At 39.7% G+C, this 22,003-nt stretch overlaps 1 protein-coding gene across 1 annotated transcript in view; it reads left to right on the top strand.

Moving 5' to 3' along the window:
• The window catches only part of si:ch211-196i2.1 (uncharacterized), a 124,303-nt gene that overhangs the window by 31,163 nt on the left and 71,137 nt on the right, over window positions 1–22,003 (top strand). The window contains exons 2-6 of the mRNA XM_078955693.1: window positions 12,222–12,369; window positions 13,234–13,392; window positions 16,085–16,277; window positions 18,078–18,215; window positions 18,491–18,571. Coding sequence (XP_078811819.1) covers window positions 12,222–12,369; window positions 13,234–13,392; window positions 16,085–16,277; window positions 18,078–18,215; window positions 18,491–18,571 — 719 coding nt within the window. The remainder of the gene's footprint in view (window positions 1–12,221; window positions 12,370–13,233; window positions 13,393–16,084; window positions 16,278–18,077; window positions 18,216–18,490; window positions 18,572–22,003) is intronic.

Here is a 22,003-nt window from a genome sequence, read left to right as displayed (position 1 = left end):
CCTCTCTCTTCTTCCCCTCTTTCCTTTTCCGTCCGGTCCAACACCAAAGATTTTCAAGCATGATTGAAATTAATAAATTTTGGCCTCAATTACAAAAGGGGTTTATTCAGACATACCTTTGGTTTGTCTGAAGATGAATAACCCCTCTTGTTAAAATAAAATATGTCCAACACAAGAAGCCCTCAGCTCTCATCTGTTTGCCTAGCTGTTGGACAGGACAAGTTAAAAAAAAAAAAAAAAACAAATTTACACATTTTTGGAAAGACATTTTGAATTATTCAAACACCTGTTGATCCTTAACTCCTCGTATCTTCATATTGTGAAATTAGAGTTTCTTTACACCTTGTCTTGAATATTTGGAGATTTTAACATTGTTTGAGCTCATTACTTAACCCATTCCAAAGTTTAGTGCCACACACCGACACACAGAAACTTTTCTTTGTGGTTCTTATCAGTTTGATCTTGAAGTTTCTACTTACCCTCAGTTTGTAGCCTCCTTCATTTTCTAAGAACTGTTTTTGGATGTTGAATGGTAACGATTTCTCACTGACTCAGTATAAAAGTTGTTGGTGTAAAAATCCACAGGGTCATACAGTTTGAGTTTTAGTCGAGATTGATAAAATAATTTTTTTGTGTGATCAAGACATCCGGCTTTATGTACAATTCGGACGGCTCGTTTTTGAAGTAAAAAGAAAGGATGTAGTGAGCTCTTATAATTATTCCCCCAAATTTCTATACAGTAGGTGAAATATGGTAATATTAAGGAGCAGGACAATAAATATCCACTGTTTTATTCTAATAAATGTTTATATTTATTTATGATTGAAATACTTTTTGAGGCTTTAGTTTGGATGTGTCTGATGTGTTGCTTCCAATTTAGTTTGTCATCGATAACACCCCCTAAGAATTTGATTTCTGTAACTCTTTCAATTAGGTCATTATTTATTTCAATTGAGAGCTCGGTATTGGCTTTGTAGTTACCAAAAAACATCACTTTGGTTTTATCTAAGTTCAAACATAATTTGTTCTAATCCATCCATGATTTGATTTTGTTTAACTCTGTGTTTACCACATTGAGCAAATAATGAGTTTCATGACGTTCATCCACATCCACATGACGTTCATCCACATGTTAAGGTTCCAATGCACATGATGCTGATGGTGAGGGGCAGCTGAGACAGTTCCATGAAACTACTAATTGGGTCAGTACCATCTTGATTTTCTGTGAAGAGAGCAATCAGTCGTTTGGTACGGCAAATCCTGGTATCCAGATTCTTGGACCACCTGCTCACCTCTGCAGCTGGACTCGCGCTTTCGCCAATCTGGCACCAGAAGACCAAAACAGGAGTCGACATGAACAGAAAGAATATGCTGTTTGGGAGAGAAGACTTGGGTTTTTTATGGACACAACCCACATACTTGGCTCTGCATCTTATCCCACAAATGCATGTTTCTTACACATATGGCCCAGTTTAATTAGGAAATAAACAGGCCTTCCAAATGTACAAGATTTATTACCAAGAAGCAATGTTTCAACACAGAAATAATCTACCATGGCACAAACTTCCACACTTTTGGTGCCATATTTTTCGGTCCAGTTAGCATAGAGGTAGTATTTTGTGTGTAGAACTATACCCCTAGTGATGCTATGCCTGAGCACAAATCACTACTTTCAGTCATCCTGTGTGGTCAGCATGCTGTTCTTCAGAGATCTTGTTGCTTGTTCTGATGCTTTACAGATCACTTTTTCTTTCTACGTTTTCAAACCCACCAGAAGGAAAAAACTCTGTCCCAGATGATCTGTCTTCACTTTAAACAATGACTGAGCAGGGCTGGACTTACCAAGGGGATCACATGGGGCCCCCAACTCTCTAGGGGCCCCGAGCTGAACACTTAATAAAGTTTCTAAAATAAATTTTACGACCATTATTATTTAACTCTGTCATGAAAAAACATCCCCAAATCAGTGAACTTGCATTAACTGATCATGTAAAAGTGTTTGGTCCTCCCCCGTCCTTCAGCAGCAGTGGTATATTCCAGTAAACAGCAAGTCTAGAGACATGTAAATTAGCGAGCAGAGGCAGCATTACCAGTCTGGGAGGTGTCCAGCCCATAGCATGGCTTTTAATCTGACTTTGATTTAGGTGGATGGACATAATTTGGGCAGGTTTCAGATCAGTTCAGGGGTTTTTAGTTTCTGGTTGAAACACGTTTCAAGCAGGGCAGTGCAGTCTGGGGAGAGCCAACTGACAGGGAATGCTTCACCTGTTGTCTCCTCACCTCCCAGCACGAGATTTAAACTCTACTGATAATAATATGAATGTGTCCACAAAACCGTTTCATAAACGCAATTTATAAGTTTGATTCTAATAATTTTTTTAATTCAAAATCACTAATTTTTTTATTTCCTGTTTAAGTTCAGTACAGGCTGCGAGCTCTAAAGCAAGAGAGATTACGCAATCCTCAGAGAAGGTTGATGTTTCTTTAGTTTAGTCACCGAATGCTAATATTGTAAAGTTCTTAATGTTTTATTTATTATTTGGATATTTTTATATTCACAGGAACAGGTTTTTCTAAATTAAACTCCGCTTTATTACTTCTCAAAAGGACATTTACTTTTATTTTACCAAACCTAAATTTATGAAAAGTAAAAGTACAAGAACAATTTCCACTTTAGTTCATATTAGGCTGATAAGTTAAACTAGAACTCCTATAATATTTTATTATTTGTGTTTTTTTCACTTTCCTTTTTTACCTTAATGTCTGAGCGAACATCAGTGGTTGTTAGTAAAGTTCGATAAGAGTCCATTATTTCATGTTTTTCTCTGACGGACTGCAAACAGGGCGGTTTTAATATCATTAAAAATGTGTTAAAGTTAGACTTTCAATCAAACCAAGAAGTAATAATTAATGGATGATTAATTACTGCTAATGAATCACTGATTAATATTTGGGTTTTTTGCTGGGTCTGGTGGCCTTTAGATAGCTTTTAGGTTGGAAAACATAAATGATAATTCAAAGCAAATTTTAAAAAGTGGTCAAATGAAGCCAAGTGATCTGAGGGCAAAGAAAAAACAAGACATTTGCTACAAAACTTCCAAAAGGGCTGGAAGACAAATAAAACAGAAAAACAACTTTATTCGCTGATAAGACCTCAGCATGATAAGTGTTTGACATACAGATTTTCAGAAAAACACTGAAAAGTAATGTGTTTCACGTTTAAAAAAAAAGGTTTCTTTTGCTTCTTTAGTAAAACCTGACAAATAAAAAAAAAGACAGAAAGTCATAATTTGTTCCTTCTAGGAAGTGAGAGATTAACAAATTAGTGAATTTAATAAATGTAATGTTTTTCCTCAGTAAAAATAAATTGTAATAAAATAATAATAATTTAAATATATATCATAAAAATGTTGCATAATAATAAAATATATAACCTAAAATACACTTCTTTAACATTTAAACGTGATTTCATTTTTTAAGTTCTTATCAAAACTTTTGGATTCTTGAAATTGATGTTGTCTAAAAGTGGACCAGGAAGGAAGTTATTCGATGTTTTACCCTATAGGTAAGGATAATTAATACAAATGATGGAGAGGGCCCCATGGTATTGTGCTAGGGGCGAGGTCCAACACCCCAAACCATCACACTCCCACCACTGTGCTTTGACAGTTTTTTTTTTAAATTTTGCAGCAGCAGTTGCTTTTACAAAGTCCTTACAGATGTTTCTCTGTAGCATTTTGTTAAAACACAAATAAATGACCCAAAAAAACTATGATCCATCCAATCCACTCACATTTTTTTTTAGTTGTGATTTAATTATTCTTGTATTAATATCATAGAAACGTAAGCATTTAGTCGTTTTTTAGATGATTTAAAATATTTCACAAGTACAGAAATCTCTTGAATCCAATCACTGACAGAGAAACATGTTTTCAGATCAACATGAACAGGAACAAATCTAAGAACAATTCAGCCATTTGATCTGGAAAACACACTTTTGTGTTCCAATATGACTCATATTTGCCTCATTAAAGCTTTTTGTATGTTTGTTGGGACAGTTTGGCACACATTTTAAGGTTGTCTGTGGATTTCTTGGCCATTCGTTTTGTAATCTTCTGGATAATCTCTTCCAGGTGGATTCGCTGGGTTTGTTCACTTTTTCAATCCAGTTACGATACCTTCAGTGGTCCAAGACACTCATTACCTGACACTCCAACCCCCCCGGACATGCTGACGGCCCTTCACTCCTGTCCTCATCTCACGTAAAAGCTTAATTTACAAGCCCCTCTGCCCTCTTCAGCTTTATTTTTCTTGCTGGTATGTCAGACTGTCGTCCCACAGAGTGTCGCCCCCCCCACCCCCCCACCCCCCCACCCCCCCCACCCCCCCCACCCCAGCATGTGTTTGCAGGGTAAGGCGGCACATTCCTCATCTGGCAGTGTGGTTCCTGGAACTACAGAAAGACTTAATTGTGTTCAAATAGTGATAATAGATTTGGAATCACATAAAACTCACTTGTAAAGCTAAACGTTGGGCTTGAAATGGTGAAAGAAGGACTCATGTTGCCCGCAGAACTCAGGGTTATTTGACATTAGAGACTTGCTGTGTGCAGACTCCATTTATCCAGATGTACCTCAGTTTGTGAGGACACTTTCCCTTTATTTGCACAGCATCCCTGTAGGTGCATTACAGGATGAAACTTGCAGCTGGATGTAGGTTTGGCATCCCCTCACTGAATAGTGAAACACCCTCCACCTCAGCTCTCACATCTGCTAAAACAAGAAATTCTTCATCACAAAGCGGTTTCCTGCAGCTCTGCAGCAAACATCACTTAAAATACAATGATTTGTTTGCAGCACTTGCCTTCCCGGAGCTGCAGGTGAAACAGTTGACTGCTTATTCCTTATGTGTCTGACAGATCAATAAGTAATCAGGTTCAGTGGCTCTGCCTCCACTTTTGTATTTTCTTGTTCAGTTTACGCTTTAGCGTTTTCATGTTGTGTTATTTGTTAAGTCTAACTCCTCATTGTCTCAGCCTGACAGTCATTTCCAGACTGAGTACACCTCTTTACCCTGATGAAGTCTTTTCATCCAAAGGGACCACATCCATCTTAAGCTCTCCAACCTTGACTCTGAAACTGGTTCCCTTCCAGCCACACTGACCTTGACCTCCCACTCTCTGCCCTGAGGGTTCTCAAGCTTCAAGGCTCAGGGTGTCAAACAGTGGAACAAATCCACGATTAACGGGCTGGACTGCTGGCGGTTCAATTTCATCTCCTCTTAACATGACTAACATGAGCTAGTGTTGAGCTGTTGGGATGAATGGAACCCCCCACCCTCCAAAACTCAAACCCATGGGAAAGCTAGACAAATTATGATCTGCAGATAAATCATAACCAGTAAAGAAGATAGGCACACTCTAATGAAAGTAAAAAAAATATCAGCACTGAACAGAAATGAAGTTTAACAAAATCCAGAGGAAAATAAAGTCATAAACCAAAAATGTAGTGTGTGAAAGAGGAATAAGATCATGTTAAATGATATTGTGCACAAATATGTTTATTTACCTATTTGTTTGCTTGATCTGATGTCTAGTGAGCTGTAATTGTACAATCACTTGTTTATTTCTTTAAGCTGCCATGAGTGAATTTCTGCCTGAGATAAATAAAGTTTAATTCAATTAAGTTCAATTTAATTCAATAGAATCCATTTTGTAATGCCGCCTGTCTTCCTTCTTCTGCGTTTTATTATTTTTGTTTCTATTTTTTGCAGGTCTGTTCATGTTTGAGACTTCTCTGTTTCACAAATCCACTTTTTAAATACAAAGAAAATCAGAGTTCACCAAATGAGGAGAGCAACAAAAAAGTTACATTTCCACATTACATTCTTTTCAGATAATTTCTTCAACTTCGGACTGAATTATGTTTGATGTAAGTTTGCCAGGACTTAAACAGCCAGTGGACAACTATTGGAAACGTTTCAACCAAAAAACATCTAAATTAAAGACAAGATGAAGAACAACAGCAACTAGTAGCACATATTGGAGAAAATGTCATTATGCAAATGTTTGGGGCCTCACTCTGCAGAAGATGAACAAGTCTTTACCTATTCTGTAAAGCATTTTTGAATGTAACCCCCCCTCCGCCGTCTGGTAAAAGTTTCAACAAGTCGTTTGTATTTCTGTCAGAGGGATATTTATCACAGATTACATGACAGCTCTGGAAGACGGCATTGTTTGGGCACAGTCTGTTCATGATTCATATGCCGGGGTTACAGGGGAAAGATCTGATAGACGCTGTGCAGAGCCAGCATGTGTGGAGGTCTGTGTTTGTGTTAGAGATTTCATCAAACAAAGGTGCATGTGCCAAACCCATGTCAGACTGCTCAATGCCCGTCTGTTTTTCAGGAGGTGCATGTAGATTACTGCACTAGTGGTCAGTTGTCACCCATCAGGAGGTCTGAGGGTTAAAGGATGTTTGCAAATGTTCAGACAGACATGGAAGCAAAAGCACCTCTGTGGTGGCTCCTTACTTCATACTGTACATTTAGAACCCAACTGTAATTATTACTGCATTCCTGAGAAGAGCAAACTTGGCTCGATCTTGTTATTACGTTGCTGTTTTCTTTGTGAAGCTGTGAAGCAAGTCTCAGCTTGTTGAAAGAGTAAAACATCTTTTCATAGCCGGGCAAAGATCCATCAGCTCTTAATGAAATGTGAAGAGTGTTGAGTGTAGGAGCCCTGCCAGATGAATGGAAACAATCTGCCCAAGCCCCAAAGTGCAAAGAATTTCCAAAAGCACTGATAATGATCAGCACTCATTATCCTCAGCATTCAGCAACATTGAAAACATCTACGCTCAGTCCTGTTTGACAGAGGAACAGATACATTCTGCAAGAAATTACAGGTTTTACAACAAGGCAGATGATAAAGTAGCAGATTTCTTTACTTTAATCGCTTAAATATATTAGTACAATCATTTGTTTTCAAGATGCTCCTGGAGTACTCAGTTTAGGAACAGGGCTTCTCTAAACTGAACACTTTAACGGTTTGTTTACATCCTTACAGGTCCCATTTCGAAAATGTAGTTTCCAGTGATTTTAAATACGGAAAGAGCCTACATTGTGCTTTTGCTAAACCTTTCAGCGTAAACTATATCCATATATATGACAATATTTTACCTTTGGCACACTAAGGAACAATTTTTTTTTAAAGGAAAACGTTTTTAGTAGCTTATTTTCGTACCCGGAAGTAAGACAACTCGATCTCTGAAGCGTCACTTTTTGCTCCTTGGGGGTGCCGCCCATTTCCTGATGTCAACCCGGAGCCAGCCTCAGCAGCGTGTCAGTGTCTCCACTTAAACGAACATCCTAATTTTGCAAAGATAGATGTAAATACTGTGCATATAACATAAAAGTGTTTTAGTCAATCACAGCTAGCTCTTTGGAGAGAGTGGGTGTGTGTGTTAGCCTAGGGGACAGGGTGCTGGCAGCGCAGACTCTACCTGGAAGGGGTTTTTCCTCCATTATATATGTCACAATGTCAGGACCCGCTTGTTTTCGTTGATTGGGAGAGGCTTGTGCTCAGAGTGCAGGTTTTTAAAAAGAATACTGAGCGTTGTGTGAATGGATCAAAATACAGCTTTGGGCTGGTTTTTTGAGAGGAATTTGTGACGGATTGGCCAAGGATGAAAGCCAGGATTAGGAATGACATAACACAGATCATCAAGTCAGCAAATAGATTTAATGCCACGAGTGTAGCTCCAACACAGAACACAGAAAAGCCACATCTTATATAGGAGCTTAATGAGAATTGATAGCAGGTGTGACTCTCACAGGGGAGGACGTCCAGGAGAAGGCCCAGCCTGCCAGACTAATCAAACATTTAATGACAGAATTATAACCTGTTATACAACCTAAAAGCTCAAAAAGTTTATCTTTGGATGATAGGCCCTTTAAATTCAGAATGTGCTCCGGTTAAGCCATGGTCACGCGCACCTGATTGGGGGTTGACCGTTATGGGTTTATTGGTTTGTCTTGGCCCAAAGTTGAGCGAAGGTGTGTGTTGCGGTTCCTTTGAGGCTAATTAAAAATGGAGCATACGTGTGTGTGGTAATGCATCATAAAATATTCCTAAAACTAAAATGTCGACGCACTTGTGAGTGACGCCGTGGGGGCAGCGGTAGGGCAGTCGACCTCTGCTCGAACAACAAACATATCCTTAATGGACAATCTAAGTGCTAGCTATGGAAAAGCCTGACTAGGAGCCTGACCATCCTTTAGTACGGATCTCTCTAGATATGAGTAGAAGTTCCAGTTAATAATTGTTTTCGCTTGTCCTTCTGGCACGATAATATCAGTTTTACAGTAATGTTCGGCTGACCGTAATTCTTGGTTGTTTTTTTTTACCGTAATTCTGGCTTTTGTTCCACATATAGTGGTGGTTGATGCTCAGATTACCCCTTAAAAGTCAGCGGTTGACTGCAAGTGCAAGTGACTTAGCTACGTCTCAAATGTGAAAGATTGTGCATCCATCCAGCATGTCACAGACACATGACTTTAGTGCAGCAAAGTGTTTGAGTTCTTGTCTTATCAGTGTAATGTGTTTCTGTCCTGAGCTTATAAACCTATGTGCTTCAGCTCCGCTCTTGTTGTCACATGTTGGGCTTGTTAGAGCCGCCTGCCAGGTGGGAATGACCTCCCCTAAAGGTGAGGGCTGAGTAAGCCCCGCCTTCACCTGCCAGAGTGGCCCTCAGCTGGAGGCTGTGAGCATGGAAAGTTCACCGCTGGGTTGTCAGAGGTGTCAGCAAGCTGACAGACGAACACTGTTCTTGTTGGAGCATGAAGGGCAGTGACCCTGCACCAAACAGGTTAGGAGCAAAACTGACGACCCCTGACCCCACACCCCCCATGAGAAATGCTTGTGTTCTCCCATAAACCCTTGTCCATTTGCAGATTTGATCTCCCCAAATCACCTGAAAATACATTTTAAATCACAACTTGGGCTTACAGTGCTTTCTTAAAATGTACATTTTTGCTTTTGAACAGCTTAAACACAACTTAACGTCTATCCTGAAGAGTAGAAGACTTTCCAAAGCTTTAGCCAACAGTTTGCTCTTTACACATCAGCGTGACTCAAACGTGTTTTGATATTGCATAAAAGAACTGTGTGATCGGCCCATTCCCCTCTTGATCCCTTGCTGCAGTTTTGGGCAAAAGCTCCTGTCTTTGTTGAGGTTTCTCCTTGAGGGCAAGACATTTTCTCTGAAGGCTGCCGTTGCACAATTAAGACTATCTGAGCAGCAAATCTATATGTGGAAGAAAACATTTTCCGTTTCCTGGGGGAACAATTGACAGCTCAACAGACTTTGTTGAATCAGCTGTCTAGACAATGACAGACGCCTGTTGGGCTGATGTCTTATTTGACACAGTTTTGTTATTTGTTAATTTTAAAATCTAGCTTTTCCTTTTACTGAGGGTCATAGCAGTCACAAGATATTTCACTTCAGCTTGGAGTCAAAGTTAACTGGTTTTCTGTTTGTTGTAAATTCCTTGTGTTCTTTTGTGTTTTTTTTTTTTTTTTGACCAAAACATGTTTTGTCTGTTTTATTCCTTTCAGCACAAAATTTAGTGCAGGTTTCTTATGGCCAACCATACATTGAATCTTTCCTCTCTGTTGGCTGAATTGATCGCATGCTATTCTAATCCTGGAAAAAGATTATCCAAAATGCTTGCTCCATGTCTTGAACATTTGACTGAGGGGAGTGAGAACTGTTTAAGATACCTGTAACAAATCTATCTGGAGAAGATTTGTCAATAAATGTTCCAAAGACATGATAAAAACCAACTCTAACAAGGAGAAATTTTATTGCACTTATGCAAGAACAATTTGAGTCCCCGAAAAGGTTTTGAACGAACAATTTGTCAAGTTGTCTGATACAAAGCAACCTAAGAAATCAAGTTTTGAACCATCTTAAAAAAGTTATTTGCAAGTGACAAGACTGAATTGCAGAATTGAGACTACATTTTTGAAGAAATATGTAATTTACTTCAAAATTTCATTCATCCACTCCATTTTCTTAACCAGTGAAATACGTTTTGGAGTTACAAAGAAGCCAGAGCCTGTCCCAGTCCCTGTTGCATGTTGCAGGGGAATTGTTCAACATAATGGATAATTCATGTTTTCAATGAGCTGAAGGTCTGCAGTGAACTTAAGCTTCAAATGTTCCAAACCTTTACATGGATCTTGCACAAATGACATGCAAACCATATGGCTTTTCTCTGGCCAAGGGTTTCATTTTCTGTCTCTGAACAATCGCTCTTTAGTTTGAAAAGTTGCTAACTTCACATAAGATTCTCTCCACTTTTTTTCACTTTCTGATTTAAAAAAAAGCTACTTTTTTTCCTTTACTCTTAATATGGTTTTGATATTGTAGGGAGTTGCCATGCGGGTCGGCTGACTCTCAGGTTCTGAAATGAATAAGGATAGACCATTTTTCCCTTTAGATTTCAAGCTTAAAAAAGATTACGAGTTCAGCTGTGTCTACAGTAGGATTTATTTACAGGTTAAGAACAGCATGAACATGGTTCACTTCCAAAACGTTTAAGCCAAAGATGCAAAAGAAAAAAAAAGCCTATTTTAGGAAATTAACAGCCTCACATATGAGTTAAACGGTATATATTTATATACTCTGAACACTGCAGGAAAAATTAACCTAAACAGAAAGTGTATAGGGGGATGTCTCATTTCTTCTTGTGATAAAATTGGTGGATCTTTGGTTATCTCTATCATACAGAAACACGGATCATTGGGTCAGTAATCATGACAAAACAAGTCTTTTCCGAAATGAAGATATGTTTGGCTTCAATCATTACTATTATGGCTAATAGAAGGGTCTGATTGGAGGAAAAACGCCAAAAAAATACATTGGTGTTGCTGCAACCTTGGACAGAGTTTTATTCACTTCAGGTTTTTATGCCTCAATAGTTTTTAGCTGCATCAAAATGTCTACCAGTACCCAAAATAACTGTGTTGTTCCGATGTTTACAGAAAGACTGAAGGTCTGTGATTCACTCAGCTTCTTTGTCTTTTGGCTGCTTACCATACAGCAGTCATCTGGCTCCCAATAATTCACTTCTCTTGATCCTCCACACAAACACCAACCACCTTCCTGTACTCCTCCATTACATTTATGAACCTCCTCTTTGGTTTTTCTCTAGATTTTTGTCTTGGTAGATACAACCTCTGCATCTTTTAACCAATGTGTCCATAGCATCTCAATGTAATTACCTGAATTTATCTCCAAAACCTCCAAAAACATAAGCTGGTCCTCTGATGGATTCATTTCATGATTCATGATTTTTCTAATGGATATAATCTGCATATATTTTAGATAACTGATCTGCATTTGCTATGTTGATTTCTAAAATAGTTATGTCTATTTTTACACAAAAATTTAGTAATTCATCTTTGTCATGTGCTTTATTGATACCTAAGGATTCTTAATTCTGTCTGATAAAAGTTATTAACCGCTGATAATAAATCATGTAATAAAATGGTTACGGTAGAACAGGGGTGGGATTATTTAAATTTGCTTCCTTCCACTCCCTTCTAAGCAATATTTAATTTTATGTCTAATTATCCTAAGTTTGATACGTCATTGTATGAATGTAAAACTGCCTATTGTAATGTTTTTTGTGTATTATTCTTACTTGATTGCTTGAAATAAACCATTTCAATTCAAAAATCAAAAATTTCTATCCGTCCTGGTCAGAACCTCATCTTCTTCATTTGTGTTCCCTAAGCCTACACCTTTTGTTTGGCCTTTGCCACGTCCACCTTTTGCTGCATCTCCCTGTACTCTTATCTGTTCTCCTCCTTCCTCTCAGTGTCCCACTTTGCCTTTTTACTCTTAACACTCCCCTGAACTTCTTCATTCCACCACCAACTCTCCTCTACTTTCCTCATTCCTGATGGCACATAAAGTAACTTTCCCCCAGTCTACTAGATAACCTTAGTCCAGGCTATCTATGACAACTTTCTGATCTCCCAAAGCCCGTTGTAACTCTTTCCTAAATAGACACCCAGCATTCTTTAGTGGATGACATAATTATTTCAATTGGTCATTTACTTTCTTTCTATTTTTGTTTTATGACGTTCCGTTAAATCTTTCTTTTATATTATCACGTTTTTCATGAATTGTATTTTCCCTCCCTGTCCACAGAGGAAGTGGATGTTCTGCAGGAGCTTTCCCATCTAGTGTCAGACAGCAGCAATGCCTCTTTGACAGTGGAGGATGGCAGGTGTCCGGTCCTTCAGGTGGGACAGTATTCCACCCTGGCTCTTCCCATGCAGCAGCTCTTCCCTGACAGGTGGGTTTCTAAACTATTATAAAAAAGAAAAACAGTAGGAAGATTGTTACGATCATTTAATCCTGATCGTGTGCTTATTTATAATTATGCAGACAGTAGGTCAAAGTTTTTTATTTTTAATTTATTGAAATGTAATGACATCCGAACAAGACACCTCACTTAAAAAAACACACGCACTCATGACAGGTATCATTACTCCTGAATTATTTTCAAACAGAAGAAAGGCTTCGGTTTGCCAGGTGTGATGTGTGACTAAAGAGTTCATCAAGACTGAAGGGAAAGGTGTAGAAGACTGTGACGATAGCAGCAATGTTGTTGGTTTAGAGCCAGGCCTCAATGGCCGGTGTTTCTGAAGGATTTCCAGATATCTACGCCCTAATCTAGGCTCACTGCCTGGATCAGGTGTGTCTATCCAATTATGGCAGAGCAGGTTATGCTAGAAAACAAGCAGGAATGGGCCACTTGGTCCCCATCCCTGATTCAGAGGACATGGCTCTGAAAATGGGAAAGCAAAGCAGGAGGCTTAGATGATTATCTTAAGGTTCTCTGACCAGGATGGATAGGATCAGGGATGAATCCATCAGAGGAACAGATCATGGGAAATGTTATATAAGATAAATGCGGAGAAGCAGATTGAGATGGTTCGGACATGTAGAGAGAAGGAACGTTTAGGATGTTGGTAAAAGGATGCTGAGCTAACAGGACAGAAGACCAGAGAAAGAGGTTCATGATGTAGAGAAAGAGGACCTGTGGTTGGATGGTATGAACAAAGAAGATGTAGAGGAGAGGATTCGATGGAGACATTATCCCCGAAAGGGAGCTACTAAAATGCAAATAAGTAAAAGAGTAATGCCTTGCGCTTAGTTTTGCAGATGAGTTCAGTTTGTCGGTGCAGTTTCGGAGTCATCAGAAGGAGGAATGCAGCGTCTTGACCGTGCTGAGCCCTGACAGCCACATCATGCTGCAGCTGCGGATCAGCGCCCGTGCTGTCATCTTCATCGGAACTCAGCAGCGACACTACGAGTAAGTCACCCCATCTCATTCCCCCCTTTTCCCAGTTGGAAATAAAAGCCTCACTCTGCACAATTAAAATGATCTACGGGCAAAATCCGAATATAATGTTCATCAGCAGGTTTTCATTAGAGAAGGCTTGTGTGGAAATGAAAAATTCCGACCACAAAAACTCTGATCATCATGGCTTTTTTTTTTAAATGCAACTGTGATTTATTTTCAGAGTAACTTTGGAAAACTGTTAGAATTGTTTGGCAGCATCTAAAATGTCATGTTCTGAGTTAAGGGAAGCCTTTGGGAAATGAAAGACATTAGCTTAGGTGAATAATTGAGTAAAAGTGCCCAGAGTATTTCTGTGTTGATGCTCCAAACACGTGCATGTTCTTACTGTTACACATTTCCTACTTAGAAAAAATACAGATTTCAAGATGTTTACAGCATCTGTCGTGTGCCCAGACCTGGTACTTGTCTAAGTTATTTGCAAATATGTCTTAAAGTCAGAAAAACCTGTACAGAGCATGTTTTTATGCATGTGTTTCTGTTTGGAAAGGGTTCAGATTGGTTGTCTCTTTGATGTAATGATTTATTTGCCATCTTCTGGCTGATTCCTGCCTTTTGGGGACCGCAGCGCTTGAATGAAATGCCTCACTGATGGGCTCCAAACACAAATGTGGACGCTGACAGACTGTGTATTATTTTGCTCTGTCAGCAAAGAGGAGGCTTTATAGTTTTTATAGCGGCACTTCAAACATGCAGGCTTCCCTTTTATATGCATCAATGTGTTAAGAGTTTTATCACCATTAATGAGAGTTTTAGAAGTAAATTCCCCTCCAGTTATTTTTTTCCTGATGCTGTCTGCTTGCTCTTTATTGCATCTGCACAGCTCCCCTTTTGTTTTTGTGTTTGTGGAGTCCAAGCTGAGCTTCAGATTCACAGATTAAGTTCATTTTGTCTGCGGATCACCCTCTTCCACTCGGCCTTTGTGGTGTTTCTCCAGCAGCTGAGCTGCTCATTAATTGTCTTTCATTTTGCAAATACAGTTGGATGTTGTCAAGTCAGAATTTAAAATAACACTGACGAAAGAGCATTAAATGGGATGAATTTAGTGCTAAATTACAAAGTTCCCCTGAAAATGAAACACAGGTAACTTCGGTAGGTGATCTGCAACCTTTTTTATATCACACAATATTTTCACAGGCTGACCTGTATGAGGCTGAAGTGGACAGCTGATCTTTTCGGCCTCTTTTCTTTGAAAGTTTATCTTCATCCTCAGTAAAATATCTGGAGCTGCTTCAAACTTTATTCTTACACTAGACTTTGTGTAGGAACCATCAAAATGTGATCCAAATTTTCCACTGACCCATAATTGTCAAAGTGGAAGCTAAAAAATTTGGACACCAACTCCAGCCTTGAGTGACTTTTAAAGGTGCAATGATTAAATACCAGAAAAATGGTAAATAAAACTGGTATTTTCTAAATATAATACTAAACATGAATCCACCCTTTGATCACCATCCTCTGCAGGGTCCACGTAACATTAGACAGCCAGTTGTTGAATGTTATGCATTATTATAGTGCATAGAAACAACTGACACAATAAATCTATGTTTGGCTTTTTATGCAAAAAAAAAAAAAACTTTCCAAAATACGTCTGTTTTTTAATAACTTTGTTAGCCTGGGGGTTTCAATGCAGCGGTTGTTGCAGACGCTTTAAGAAAGTAGTGGATGGATTTTCCACATCCAAACATCTTGACATGCTTCAAGAAAGAGTTGAATGCTGTGGGGGGAATCCAATAGTTTTCCAAATAGAAACCAAGATAAAAGGAAAAAATGTAGGTCATGTCAACCCACAGACCTGTACCGGTTCACGCCCCGGGGGTTGGGGGTAATTGACTGAGGCGATAATCCGTAGAGCGCAGTTTGTTTTCCATGCCTATGAGTCATTGTTCCTCATTCAGCTAGATTGTGTTTGGTGGACACAACCATCTGTCGCTGGTCTTATGCATTATTTGAAGGTTCAGATTTATTAAAATGTAGGAAAATGAGATGAATGTTTTACCACACATCCAATATCTTCACAGAGATTGCACATCAAAACCGTAAAACCACGAATCAAAACCCCAAATCCGCGAATCAAAATGTATAAATTGAGAACCAAAACCAACAATTTGCAACCAAAAGATATAACCCAAAGCACAATCATATTTCTCAGCTGCCGATTTGTTTTCTCACCATTCTGAAATCATCGTTTTGAGTTGCGGTTTTATTCTGAAATTGTTTTTTTGAGTGGTTTTATTTTTTGCGGTTTTGATTCTAAAAACTATGCATTTTGATTCGCGGATTTGGGGTTTCGATTCGCAGTTTTACGGTTTTGATGCTCAATACTTTAGGCGCTGAATTGATACCATCCACGTTTTGTCCCTTTTGGAATCACAGGGCTGTTGGAGCCCATGGGTGGAGGCAGGGGACATCCTTGAAAGGTCACCAGTCGCAGTGGATATAACACTAAAAAATAAAAACTATACAGCTTAAAAGTGGCTCCAAATCACAATTTTGTTTGTTTATACATTTTATCCTAAGAATTTAGTTTAACCCTAATCTTCTTTTTTAGAACTACTTTTTGTATAATATTTGTTTGTTTGTTTATTGATCTAAAAAATCAAACTCAGAAATCTTGTAATCAGACCTTATATGTGTGTTTCAGGTTCCCGGTGGGGGGTCTGTGTGACGGGGAGTGGCATTATGTGGGGGTCAGTGTGTCCTCCCAGCACCTGTCGCTGTACGCTGACTGCTCTCTGCTAGAAAGCGTGGACTGGGTGAACCTCGGTATGGGGATCGGCACCGATGGCCTGCTCATGGTTGGAGGCATCATCGAGGCTTTTGAGACTCCTTTTGAAGTAAGAGGCAGCTTTTCAAGATTTTGCTTTTTTCCAAACACTAAGAGAAGAACTGAAGCAGCTCCAACCACTCCAACACCGCCCTCGGAAACCACCAACACCCCACCCAATCAAACACTGCAGCTTTTTCTGAGCCTTCAAAAAATCAGTGTAACCTCATAGAAGTGCAGCTCGAATTCTTTCATCAGTGTAGGAACACATGAGGCACTGATAGCTGTGCAGTTCAGTGCATCTAGACCATTGACTGTATAACAGAAGAGGACTGAGCAGGAGTAACATCACCCATTGAAAACAGCCTAATGAAATCAATTCAGTCGCCATTTTTTTTGGAGCCAGATGACGGTGATTGGTCTGAGTTGGTCTGAGTAAATGTTTCTATGGCAACCATGGTCGCCAATTAAAAGTAAGCTTGTTTAAAGGCCACCCCCACTGGAAAGAAAACGTTTAAAAAAAGGTATTAGAGGAAGAATGGATATTCTGACAAATATAGTGGCTGAGTAACAGCTGTTTATTTCGCTATAGAAGTCTATGGGATATTGTCTTCTTTGACTTTGCAGGTACTGCAATTGGAATGTGAGGGTGGAGTAATTCAGTCCAATTTTATTATACAGTCAGTAAACTAGACATGCATTAAAGTGGGTTTTGGCTGGGTTTTGACCTGTATAGTTGGGTATTTTCTGGTCCTCTTTATGACCAAACATTTATTAAAATCATCGTTCCAACATCTTTATTCAAGGCTTTGGAAGCCACTTTTAAACATTTCTAGTGATTCTGCTGCAACCTCTCGACAAAGAACAGAACTAAAATGGCTTTGCTTTAAATTGCAAAAGTCTTGAAGTCTGCTGAACTTCTAAAGGACCTTTGCTAACTGGAGCTGCAGCCTTCTGTGGTGATTTTTCATCTAAGTGGATGAAACTGTTATGTTAATGCCTAAAGAGCAATCATTCTGGTATGTCTTTAGTTACAAGAACCACTGTAGCGTGTCATCTGAGGAGCAGGAGGACTGTGGTGAGATGACTTCTGCATCTGGATTTGTTTGTACCATCAAAAAATGGTTTCTCTTTGTCAAGTGGGATCTTACTGAACTCTAAAGTCATTGAACGCAGATTAAAAGTTAAACCAGTTGAACTTTGACGAATCAGGGACTCGGATTTGCCATTGACGTATGGATGGCGCCCTTTTTAATAGATGGAAGTTACAAAATTGATCATGGAGGAGAAATTATCAATTGCCGTTTGTGCCCAGCCAGACTTATATCACCAATTCTTTCATGTATCAGAATAGATCTGTGAAAGCAAAAGCCTGAGTGAGATTTGTGGGATTCGCACCACTTTAACATTTCGCACCAAACTTCTTTCAACTGTACTTTAGCTACATGTGGTAGTATCAAGTGGCAACAGTCAAGTATACACACAATGCTAAAACTAGGTTTAGTAATGTGCATTCAGGACGTTCTTGATCAGAGGTCGACAGCTCTACCTCTCCACCACTGCTGCCCCATACAGTATATGTATTGTTAAAGCTGAGTTGTTGCCATTCATTTCTATATTATTTAAAACTTTACAAAATGGTAGTTCCCTATCATAATGATTTAATATGACTTCTGATGTTTTGGAATAAATCATGGGCCTATTAGACAACTATCGTTTCCTCTCACATTTTTTTTTTTCTGTTAGTGAAATTATAAAGTAAGTATTCTTCTGTTACATAGTGCGTAGTATATTAGTACCTTCAGTTAAAGATAACTTCACTCTTACAAAATAAAAATAAAATCTTTTGTTTCTCCAATATTTGATGCAGGGTCATCTTCGGCAGCTGGTCATCCGCTTTGGTGACCCTAACGGCGCCAATCAACACTGCAGCCACCACCCACCCCTCTGCAAAAAGCCCGCCCCCAAGTCCCCTCGTGCCTCTGCACACACCATGAAGGCCTCTGAGGTGAGGAACAGTAAATGGAAAGGACAGAAACCAAGAACAGTTCGGTAACAGAACAGATGATGCTCCAACATGGAAATGAACGTGTTTGAGGCGGAGTCAGCTCTGACTCCTGCAGTCCATGTGCTGACTGTTGCATTTAAAGTGGCTTAAGCGTTAGAATGGACTTTCAGTGGATTTAGGGTCAAAACTTTCCTTAATCCTGTGGGTTTTTGAAGCAGTTGCATGAATCTAGTGTCTGGTTCTTCATCAGTGTGTACCACCTCTCTTCCTCTCAGAGACTACTGCTGTCCTCAAATGACCTGAAAGACCTGCAGGTGGATTCAAAGGAGGACTCCATTTTGAGCTTTGACCAAACTGTGAGTAGAATAATAGAAAAAGCAAACCAGCAGCTTCTCTTTTTTAAGAGCATTGGGAAAGCATGCATTTATGTTACAGATTAATAAGTATGCAGCTGCCTTTCCCATCTTAAGCTGAGGTTGATGGGCAGGGGACTGCATTAGATTAGATTAGATTAGATTCAACTTTATTGTCACTGCACATGTAGGTACAAGGCAACGAAATGCAGTTAGCATCTAACCAGAAGTGCAATAAGCAGTAAGTACAGAATAAAGGTCTATAGTATGTACAATAACTATACAGGTAAATATTATGGACATAATTTACAGATATTAATACTATAAGCACGATATACAGATAGGTGTACTATGAACAAACTATTCAGATGGGCTATGTAAGAGTGTATGAACACTATAGGCAGAACTATGAACATAATTTACAGTATTGCAATGGACAGTAAAGTGCATGGAAAATATTACAATGTGCAGATGGATTATACAGTGTTCCCAGATGAACAGACAGTAGTGCAAGTAATAACAAGTAACTGTTTTACTTGTTGTGAATAGATAAATAATTCAGAGTGTTGAAGAGGGGGGGAGGAGTCTATGGTGGTGTGGGGGGTGTTTTAGGGGTGTCAGAGGGAAGAGTTCAGCAAGGAGACAGCTTTAGGGAAAAAGCTGTTCCTGAATCTTGTGGTCCTTGTCCGGAGGCTCCTGAAACGCTACCCGGAGGGGAGGAGGTTAAACAGTCCGTGGTCAGGGTGAGAGGAGTCCTTGAGAATGCTGCGAGCTCGATGTAGACAGCGTTTCTTCTGGATGTCCTCAAGAGCAGGAAGTGGTGTCCCTGTGATGCGCTGCGCAGTTTTCACCACCCCCTGCAGTGCCTTGCGGTCAGCCACTGAGCAGTTCCCATACCAGACTGAGATGCAACTCGTTAGGATGCTCTCGATCGCACACCGGTAGAAGTTCACCAGGATGGATGAAGACAGCTGGTTCTTCTTCAGTGTCCTGAGGAAGAAAAGGCGCTGGTGAGCCTTCTTGACCAGGCTGGAGGTGTTTGTGGCCCAGGACAGTTCCTCCGAGATGGTGGTTCCCAGGAACTTGAAGCTGGAAACACGTTCAACAACCATCCCGTTAATGTGGATGGGGTCATGAGTGCTTCCATTCTTCTTCCTGAAGTCCACAATGAGCTCCTTGGTCTTGTTGGTGTTAAGGAGCAGGTTATTGTCAGCGCACCATGTGGCCAGGTGCTGTACCTCTTCCCTGTAGGCAGTCTCATCGTTGTCACTGATGAGGCCAATCACCGTGGTGTCATCTGCAAACTTAATGATGGAGTTGGATCCATGCACGGGCTTGCAGTCGTGGGTGTAAAGGGAGTAGAGGAATGGGCTCAGCACACAGCCCTGTGGTACGCCAGTATTAATTGTGATGTTGGTGGAGTGGGTGTGACCTGACCGAACATGCTGAGGCCTGTTGGTCAGAAAGTCCATAATCCAGTTGCAGAGGGAGGTGTTGATTTCATGGTCTCCAAGTTTAGTGGTCAGCTTGGAGGGAATGACGGTGTTAAATGCTGAGCTGAAGTCAACAAACAACATCCTAACATATGTGTTGTTATTGTCCAGGTGTGTGAGTGCAGAGTGCAGCACTGTGCATACTGCATCCTCTGTGCTTCTATTTCTGCGGTAGGCAAATTGGTGTGGGTCCAGTGTGGGTGGGAGGCAGTCTTTGAGGTGTGCTAGGACCAGTCGCTCGAAGCACTTCATAATGATGGGTGTGAGTGCCACGGGGCGGTAGTCATTCAGTCACGGATTTCCGGTTCCGGGTTATACAGCAGGACGCGTGGCGTGCCTCTCTGCGAATACAACTATCTTCAAATTACTTAAAAAGTTGATTTTTCTCCAAAAAAGAGAGCTGACCATGCCCCCGAAGAAACCCCAGGAATATGAAGATCTCAAAAAGTCTCTTGACATTATTCAAGAAACGCTGAAAAGTTTTATGGATCAAGTGTCGGCTAAGCTAACACCACTCTGGGATATGATGGAAGAGTTCCGAAGATTTCGGGCTCAAAACGAGCAGCGAGAAAACCGGGTCGAGATTCTGGAGAAAAGACTGGACGATGTGGAACAGCAAGTAAGGATGAATAATGTCATTCTCACTGGAGTACCAATCAAGCCTCGAGCGAAGCTGAATGCAGCTGGAGCTAGTACTGCTTATGCTAGCGCTAGCGTAGCTAGCAGTTCTAATACGGAGATGGGTGCAGCGACGCTGCAACAGCAAATACATTCATTTCTCACATCTAAAGGGATTTCCCTGGATCTCAATACCATCGAGACCTGCCACCTGCTCCCCAGGAGAAAGGAGACGGATAAACCAGCGATCCTCATCAGGTTTGTGAATCTCAAACACAAGCTAGCTCTGATGAATCAACGCAAAAATCTCAGAGGATCTGCTGTTTATCTGAACGACCATCTGACCAGAAGGAATGCTGAAATCTCAAAACATGCACGGCTTCTCAGGAAGCGTAAGCAGATTGAGAACACTTGGGTTAAAGGCTGCAGGATTTACGTCAAACCACTCGGTCCAGAGGACCGATCCAAGGTTCTGGTCGTGAACACCATGAAGGACTTTGAGAAGTGCTTGATTACGGATGTCTGAAACAACGTGGAGTAATAAATCAAAGAGCCAAATAATTTCAAGAAATATGACACCTGTAATCATCACTTTCTCTGTATGTCTGACGTAACCTGAATAACAGCAGAGTTCTGACCTGCAGACAACTTGACCTCAACTTTCACCGCAGCTGATATCAGCTGAAGAAGGATATGGACCTGAATCTAATGTCTGCAGACATAACATGGAAGAAAACTATTAACTGTTTAAACCAAGAAAATCAGCTGTTATCACTAAAAGAAGAAATGCCAACCTTGGACAATTCGACAGTTTATGGACCCTTTTTATTTTTCCCCTACAGCATTACTTTATTATATAAAAAAATAAAATAAAAATACAAAAAAAATATAAAAAGAGTAAAACAAATGATTTATCACTTTTGAAAATTGTTAAATTGATTGACTTTTGATGATATTACTTCACTAGCTCCTAAAATTGATAAATTGATTCAAAAATCTTTCCTAATGTAGCATAACTTTGCACATGTTTTTAACTTTTGATACTTGATGAAATTTTGCTATGGAAATTCCTGAAACAGTGTTGTGTCTATTTTACTGATATAGTATTATGTTTTAAAGCATACGAATGACTTTTAAAAGCAACATAATTTGCATATATTTCAGATGCTGCATTTGCCATGTTGATTTCTAAAATAGTTATTTTTGACGTAGTACTTAAGTAATTCATCTTTGGCATGTGCCTTATTGATACCTTATGATTGTTAATTCTGTCTGATAAAACCTAGGAACCGGATATTGATAAATCATGTAATAAAATGGTTAT

This window comes from Oryzias latipes, chromosome 12 (genome assembly GCF_053564925.1).
Source record: "Oryzias latipes strain Hd-rR chromosome 12, Olatipes_Hd-rR_3.1".
NCBI classification, from domain to species: Eukaryota; Metazoa; Chordata; class Actinopteri; order Beloniformes; family Adrianichthyidae; genus Oryzias; species Oryzias latipes.
The sequence above is the reverse complement of the archived record's forward strand: the minus strand, read 5'-3'. Positions and strand labels throughout refer to the sequence as shown.